General features: G+C 44.4%; 1 protein-coding gene across 1 annotated transcript in view; it reads right to left on the bottom strand.

The window, feature by feature from the left end:
* LOC104412499 (vacuolar protein sorting-associated protein 54-like) overlaps nt 1-7,508 on the bottom strand; it is a gene marked incomplete at its 5' end in the record, with an annotated part of 9,404 nt that extends 1,896 nt beyond the window's left edge. The window contains 5 exons of the mRNA XM_010023241.1: nt 1,059-1,153; nt 2,063-2,170; nt 5,545-5,625; nt 5,738-5,859; nt 7,421-7,508. Coding sequence (XP_010021543.1) covers nt 1,059-1,153; nt 2,063-2,170; nt 5,545-5,625; nt 5,738-5,859; nt 7,421-7,508 — 494 coding nt within the window. The remainder of the gene's footprint in view (nt 1-1,058; nt 1,154-2,062; nt 2,171-5,544; nt 5,626-5,737; nt 5,860-7,420) is intronic.
* Nucleotides 7,509-8,769: the final 1,261 nt, after the last annotated feature.

The following is an 8,769-nucleotide window of genomic DNA, read 5'->3' as shown; positions in this document are numbered from 1 at the left end:
GATCTCATCTCAATCTCCCCTCTGTCAGTTTAAAGCCATTCCCCCTTGTCCTGTCCCTACACACCCTTGTAGAAGTCCCTCTCTGGATTTCTTGTAGGCCCCTTTAGGGTACTGGAAAGCTTGTAAGGTCTTCCCTTCTCCAGGCTGAACAAGCCCAGCTCTCCCAGTCTGTCTTCATAAGAGACGTGTTCCAGCCCTTTGATCATCTTCGTGGCCCTCTTCTTTATCACAGCAACATCTGAAACATTTATAAGCTTCCCTCTCTGGCTTCTTCAGCCTAAGACAATGCCTTCTCACATGTGGTAGTCCAACTGAATTCCACCCTTACTACACTCCAAATAAGCACTGCCAACTCATTAAGAACAACTATAAACCCCTTTGTTCCAGGGGACAACCCAACTTACAGCAGGACTAAGGTTGCAGGAGACTGGTGGCTCTCCTGGGAGGAGTAGGACACCAGGCACAGCCAGCCACGTCCTCCCAGGAGAGGCACCACTGACCAGTGTGGTGATAGAGGGCTGGGCAAGGGGAAGAGCTCTGTGAGCATCATCTCTGTTTCCAATGTAGTTCTACTGAGAAAACAGTTCCAGTAGAGAAGCTGCCCATGGCACAGATGAAATACCATTTCCTATATTTACTTTGCTAGCGCCGTGATTCATCCTCCACGTTTCAAAACTGCTTCATGAATCATGCAATTCCTGCAAATTAAACTGTGGCTACAGCTGTCACAAGAGGAGAAAAAGCAATCCACAAATGAGGAAACCTACAGCAGGTTTCCAGCAGGACAATGCCCAACTCCCAGTCGATTACTAAGCCGTCTGCATTCCTAGTTACAGAAGCACAAGTCGCATCCTTTGCCATAAGGAAGCTCCAGATGGGACATACTAAAACACGGAGCATGGTGTCCCTGCTCATGGCAGGGGGGGTGGGAATAGATGATCTTAAGGTCCTTTCCCACCCAAACCATTCTGTGATTCTATGATTCTGCAATCACAACTTCTTGCAGAAGACAAAGCTTACCTAAGTTAAGCAGTAAAAACCCAAGTGCCCAAACCTACCCGTTGAGAGGTCCTCCATCATTGACTACGTTGAGGTGAGCCAGCTGCCTCTTCAGGTGAAGTTTGTAGCTTGCGTTAATGCGTAAGAACAACATCTGGAAGAAACCAGAGAGGCAGAGTGAGGAACCATCCCCAGGCCTGCACCACTGCCTGCAGCACAGAGAGGAAGCACACTGTGAACACTCATCACTGACCTTTGCTTTTGTTTTGCAATTCACATGATCTTCCCTTCCGCCAGTCCTTTGCCTCCCAATCTTTGTGGCCATACACAGTTTGTACCACACAGGACAGTGGACACCCTCACTTATTTGTTCCATTTTGCTGTTTGGAACGTGAATTTTCCTGTTCTCTGAAGCATCCAGCAACTTGTATTAAGGGTAGAAAATAGCAAATCTCTTTCCTGTACTGTAACTACTTAAAGTCTTTTTTCCAGGAGAAAAATGGTTTGAAGGGACCATTTAAATCAGTGCAAAAGAGAAGCTACAACTTGGTGTATTCAGTGACTGAATCAGTCCTTCCTGTCACTAGATTTACAACTCTGCAGTAGCAATAACCACAGCAAAACACCCGAAAAACACACCTGGTACAACTTGGCTGCATAACACATCCAGGGACCTTCAAAAGCCACCACGTTTGAGCAGCCTTTCAGAAGGATTCTCTAAAAGGGCTGTACTCAAGCCCCAAAGTGTTGCCATTTGTGTAGAACTTCAGCACTAATTCCTGAATTGAAGACTCACCTCTCCAGGCACTAAAAGGCAGCTCAAAACGCTGGCATCAGTCAGTTCTTTTGCATGTCTTATCATTCTCCCTGCACATCCAAACACTTCCTTCAGCTCAGACCGAGCTGTCAGTGTGACTGCTGCCAGCCCCTTTAGTGTGTGGGTTTCACAAAGACTCAAAAAAGAATTCCCCTCCCCCCTACGTAAGGCAGAAGTCTCTCCTGTTACCGAGTTCATGTGCACTTGCATGGGAGGTGTTACATGAATCTCAAATATAACATTCACCTGAGTTTGCTCCTCGGGGAGGAGATCATATATAGCTTCATGCATCTTTGCCATTTGCTTGCAGATATTCCTGAAGCATGCTGAAGGAACAGGAGCTTTCACTTCATACTGGAAAGAAAACCACAACCAGTTACTCCTTCCTACCACTTTAAAACAGTTTATATAGGAAAGCTCCCAACCTGAAGCCCTGTGTTGCTAATGCCATCGCAAATCAAGGTTCATTTAGGACATCACAGATTAAAACTGGGTATGATCTGGTTCAGCCAAGGACTCACATTGTACAGTCTTTTAGCATTTCTTGCTTTATAAGCAAGCAAAAACACTCAAAGCAGTGTGAAATCTGAGGATTTCATAACTCCATCTATTCATCTTTGTTACCCTGAATTGCTTCTCTTTGCTCACTGCTTTTTGCTGGTTTCCACTACCCTGTGAAATACAGCTACAGAGAGAATAATCACTGTGCCAGCTCCACAGATGCACACCATGTGGCCTGCTAGCTGGCCCACTCCTTTCCTTCCAATTTGTGTGAGTCAATGACAGACAAGCAATCCTACCTCTGAGGAACGTGCCCCTCAAGGACTTCATGAGAGAAACCTACTTCTCTGAGATCAGAAACATCCCAGTTTCTGAGGAAATAAGGAAAGGGAAGCGTAAAGTAAAGGAAGCTCCTGAAAACTCCATATTTATCAAAGAAAAAACCCAAACAACATCCCCTTTCAGTTCCTGGTGGAAAGGCTGTGCTAGCACAGGCCTGGGTTAAACACTGGTAGGTGAACCTTTGGTAGGGTGATTCTTCCCAACAGAGCCTTGCACAACTCACTGGAAGAACTGAATCACTGTAACTAAATTCTTTACCAAACACACTGGAGGAGATGGTCTCTCTTACACTGGGCTGGGTTGTGAAAGAGATCAAAGCTTGCCTGAGTGTGAGAGAATAAAAGAAATGGGGAGTTTTGAGAAAGTCTGTATGAAAAGCCAAGCCAATGGCCTAATTTTAACAGGGGAAGTAGCAGAAGAACAGTGCTTATTGCTCCAGGAGCCCTGTGTGGGATAACCACAAAGCACACAGGATTGTGCCTCAAGACATGAGAGTTAGGCAACAGTAATTTACTCTTTACCAGTACGCTTTAAAGCCAAAGGGGACTGGCAAGCTGCAGCAATGGCTCTTGCATGACTACAGACACATCAAACCCTTCATCATGATGGGGAAAAAGCAACAGCATCAGAAAGAAACATGAGCTCCAACCCTGCGAGGTGCTGGCCATTTTTATCTGCAGCTAAGGTCAACAGCCTGTAATACCATGAGGGATCAGAGAAAAATTTACTGCTCTTCTGTCCAAACAGTCACAAGACAGCAACCTCCGAGAGAGGCTCAGAACTCCCACTGGATTTTTTCCATGCACACTTATCCCTTTATAAAAACCTACGCCTTTTTCACTTGTTAATTATAGCTGTAAATACCCTGTTCCTGCTTTATCTCCCTGCCAGAGTTAATAGGCAGATGCTGGGAACTGTCCATGCTGTTGTGAAACACCTCGCTGAGTGCACAGCCTCATCCCATGGCAGTGTGAAGGCAGCTCCTGTTCCATGGAGCAACCAGAGGGAAGCACAGCCTGGAAATACAAAAGTAACTTGCCCATGTTACTCAAGTGCCAGGTCAATATCCCACCTACTGGACCTGACTGCTGCTCTCCTACAAAGCAGGTTTCTGGGCTGTGCCATGTCAGTCTTTAAAGCATGCTGGACATGCACTGCTGTGAAACTCACTTGCTTATTCATTCCTATTTACACCCTTCAAAGCTGTTGACCACTTTATCCAGGCAGCACAGAAATGGATTCTCACAAAAACATGTAAGCCAAAGGACACAGTGACATGGTTGCACTGACATGCCCATTTGCAAATTTCCTGTTTTTATGTTCCTCAAAGCCTTCAGTGCCAAGAATTTATTATTTCAGGAACAAGATGAGCCAAATTATGGGGTAAGTTAGGAATGGAGGAAAATCAACACAATCCTTTTCTCCTGTACTCTGTGGGTTGCATTCGCATGAGCCAGGCACTCTCACTCAGGCCTTCAAGAGCTCTAAAGGATGGGAATATTCTCAGTGTCCATCTCGTGCCAGCTCAGAAGGGGAGAATGGGCTGTAAAGATGGAAGGACAATAAGGGATGGATACTTACTACCATCAAGAACATAAATAGTGTTATTGGTCTGTTGTGGGGTTAACTTGTTCAGGACCAATAATCTAAACTCTTGCATTTGTCTTTTATTTTCAAGGGATAAGAGGTAAAGTGATCAAAAAGTCAATTTACTTCATAGAACAGGTATTTTTATATGGGGGGAAACCCCAATAAAACAACAACAAAAAAGCAGCAGACAACTACTTGGATCTCTAGAAAAGGACATAAACATGCTCTAAAAAGTGCAAACACGACAGGAGGCAGGGAATCCTCATTTAAATGCTTTGGCTTCCCCCCCTCCCCAAAGATTTGGTAACACTATTTAACAGCCCAAAGAAACAGATGAGAAAGCACAACACAGAACAAACAATGAAATAATAGAAACAACAAAGAAGGCAGAAATGCTGCCTTTTACCGCTGTCTCCCTGCAGGCCTCAACAGCCTGTCCCCAACCTGTGCTTTTCATAAGCTCCTAGAAGGAAGAGGTTGGTCCAGGCCAATAAATCAAATCTGTCACTAAAGAATTAATTTATTTATCTTATGGAACAGCTTCTTTTTAAAGAGCATAAGATCCAAAGCAAAACACTAAGCTTTAAAAGCTCCTGCTCTTTATCCATCAGATCTTGGGCCCAGGAGGTCCCATCTCAGTGCAGCCTGTCAGCACATTCCACCTTGAGTGGATCCAGCTCGGGGCCAACCTGTTCCACTGATGAGCACTCAGAAAGCAAAATACCAAGAGCACTTCATGGCTCTGCTATTAATGCTGCTGCACAGCAGACATTGCTAAGTGCAGACCTTCAGTCCCCAGGCCTGCAGCCCAATAGATGGGCTGGGCCTTCCCCTACAAACAACTCATCCTCCTCAGCAGTTTTTTGCTGTTTCCTCAGCTGCAGGAAATTACACATTCCCCACTGCCAAAGAGGCACGTTGGGAAGAGCAGAAAACGGGAACTGGCTCAGCCTGACTGCAGATAAGAGCTGTCAGTAGATAAAACTGCTGAGGGTAGGAGAGCACTTCAGTTTCTGAACGCCAGAACAAAGCACCAAGCAAAGCACTTCTGAAGTTACTGCTGAAGGAGTAAACAAACAACTTTTTTTGGTGGGGAAAAATGACACCCAGATGGCCAATGTTAAAGACAAAACACATTCACAAGTACAGCACAGAGCTTTGTGTTGATACGGTTTAAAGAAATTTAAACAAGTCCTGATTAGGAAAGTCTATGGCTCCATTTGAAATATCCAGACTGTATACGAGACCTCCAGTTGAAATTTAGAGATCGTATAATTAATTCCATAAATCATTACCTTGGATAACAGTTTGTCAAATAAGCTATCCATTATGGCAACGAGCTTTGCTGAAATCTCAGCTATGTGGTCATGATAATCCTGTAATGGAAGAAAGCAGGTTTTATTTACTATCTAATGGCATTCATATTCTTCAGAGCACAGTTGAAAAAGCAGAACTTTGTGTTTCATTAGGAAATGCCAGAAGAATTACCTTTGTAATGTGGTCAAAATGCCTGAGCATGCTATATTGCTTCGGTTGCAGACGAGCTTCAAAATGAGCCCTGATAATAGGAATGTAGTGTACGATTAGCTGTAGGCAACGTGAAGAAAGGGCTGTAAATCCAGAAGCGAGAGAGGGAAAGAAAAATAACTTCATTAATACACAGGAAGAGTCATTCTGCACAGACTGTATCTCTCTTTTAACATAAGTAACGGATCTGACACAATTTGACATGCCTTTATTTAGTTTTTAAAACAGGAGGTGTTTGTTTCCACTGGGAAACCTCACCCAGCGAACACACCAGACTAGTACCTGGCTGATCACACCCAGCTTCTGTAAAATATGGGATAAGGGACTCATTTTACATGAAGCTTTATGTGTCTACTTGACATTTTGAGCACTGAGCACAAGTGGACATCGGAGAGATCTCAAAAGACCTGACTCATCAGCTACCTAACCACAGCAGCAGCCACATTCTAAAGGCATCAATATTTCTTCTGCAGAAGACATACACAACCCCCCTGCCCTGCCACTGCTGACCTGCTTATAACCTGCTCCTGCCCATGGTGCCGGTAGGATTCCCAAAGCTAAGCTTCTCTTGTGTCCAACAGGGCCTGAGCCAGCAGCAGGACACATGGTGGTGCCGCAGCATGGTTCCCACACTGGCTAAGCCTTCTGGAGCAAAGACCTGAGCCAGCTTTTCTTTGCGTGTTGTCTGCTCCAAGATTTTGGCTCGTGGCCCCTCTCAACCCATCCTCCTCAAGCTATTCCCTTTCAAAAAGGGAAATGCAGACTGGTGATCAGGACATCCTGAAAGTTTAAACACCTGCTTCAACCATCAACTAAAGGCTCTTAATTTCAGGAGATAGTTTAAAACTGAGGGTCTTGAGTAGCATGTCAGACTTTTCTGTAGCATGGAGCAGGGCACCTCGTTCTCCCCAGCTCCTCAAAGCAGCTAAAGCAGTCCAGACAGATAACTTGGGGCTGGCAATTCAGCTGAAAATGAGAAACTCTAATCTAACCCACATCGTCATTTGGATTCAGCACACAGCCACAGAGTCCTTGAGTTACCTGACTGTGCCAGGACATTCAGCCACATAAAGACTGTCTGATCCAGAGCCGCCCACAGAAATCACTCTGTGCGTTATTGACATGTGGTTATAACCCACAGGAGCTATGTGTGGACACAGCATGACAGAATACAGCACCATGGGGCAGACAGCACAGCACAGCTCAGCAAAACGCACAGGGAGACAGGGGTTTGGCTGCATTCCTCTACCTACCTCCAGTCTCAAGATCTGAACACTAAGCAGCTTCCAAGCGTGCCAAAGTCATCACCAAAAAAGAAACTACACCTTCCCACAGTCAAAACATTGTCATGGAAAACTTGCTAGCTTGTATGTTTGTTCCTGTTTCCTTCATGTAACACAGCAAAGCTGTACATTTAAAGTAGACAGCAAAGGAACTTTATGGATTTTACTGCATCCCTTAATCAGACAATTAATTAGCTTTTATGTTTTATCCCCTAACCAGCAAGGTCTTACTACCCTCTGTGTTCTATGCACAGCACCACCAAGCGCAGCTTAACACAGATGTATGGGGTTTTTTTGTGTTTGTTTGTTGTTAACAGGCAGGAGAACAAGCTTTGAGATTTTAAAACGTAGAAATCCATACCTAGGTTTTTTGTAGTGATTGTTTTCAAACCAACAACTTGTAACGCACCAGCCCCAAGCACTAGTTGGCAACTTCTGGAGTTGAAATACTGTGAGAAAGAAACAACAGTGAAAATGCATGCTGACTCTTTAACTACACATAGCCACAGTTTAGAAATACCATCAATAGAACTTCGCAAGATTAAACAGATGATTATGAAGGCCAGTTCCAGAGTTTCATATATTCTTTACTACAGAGGAGTCCACAACTGTTAACTAGTAAGGCAAAACTACTCTTAACAGTCACTGGCCGGTAGCATTTTTTGACTCAACTTATGCTAAAGCACTCAAGGCAGCATTTCAGCAAAGGGAAATACTGCTATTAAAAAAACAGTGATTTCAATTCAGGGACTAATCTCTGCTTCTTTACGATACCTTTGGGTGAGGTTTCAAGAGTGTGAAAGAAAAGCAGCAAGTCAGACTTGCTGCAGACTGTTCAGACTCAGACGGCTGTGTTCAGCCTTGCTTTGAAAGCTGCACACAAGAACAGCTTTGTACGAGGGATCTATAAAACCTGCTTCTGATACAAGGACGCTGGATGGAGAGAAGGGTAAGGATCGCACTAGTTCTGCTAAGTAGAGGAGGTAAGTGTAATATCAGAATGGAAAATATCAAAAGAACAAGTTTCTGCTCTGGCTCTAGGCTTTTCCCATTGCTGATGTTAAAACTTGAAAGCGCTGAAACCTGAAACTCGTTGCTGCTGAGGTGGCTGAATCTGTGTTTTTAACACTATAAACCACCAAGATTAAGAAATGATGCACAGATGATGTTAAGCCATGTCAAAACCCAATTCTGTAAGAATTCCAGGTATAGTGGACAACGCATGACTTGATCTTCCTAACTTAGTTCCAGGAGAAAAGTTATCACCACACATACAGGCCAGCAAAGTCTCTGGACAGTAACACAGTTCCTGTTAGCATGTTCTCTTATTTTGGAATTGTGCTCCATCACCCAGCTTGGGACACCAGACAATCTAGAATGGCTTGGGTGATGCAGTAGAGACAGAGGAACCATCTCTGTTGTCCCCGATTTCCTGCACTGAATGAGAAGTCCCAGGGCTCACGTTTGAACAGAACTGTCCTGTTGAAACTGGGATGGAAACTGGGAGGCAAAATATACAGAGACCTGACTCCTTCTCATGCACCTGCAGAAAGATTCACAAGAAATTGTGACAAGATCACCCTGCAGTTTGTGTCTGCAACACAGAGGACTTCTCTCGCATAGAGCTCCTTTTCCTGGGGGCACACAATCCTGCTTCACAGGTATTGCTTCATGATAATGAAGCGTTCGACACTGTCCCACACAACATCC

Source organism: Nestor notabilis, unplaced genomic scaffold (genome assembly GCF_000696875.1).
Source record: "Nestor notabilis isolate BGI_N333 unplaced genomic scaffold, ASM69687v1 scaffold16000, whole genome shotgun sequence".
NCBI classification, from domain to species: Eukaryota; Metazoa; Chordata; class Aves; order Psittaciformes; family Psittacidae; genus Nestor; species Nestor notabilis.
Note: the sequence above shows the minus strand (reverse complement) of the source record. Positions and strands in the feature narration are given on the sequence as shown.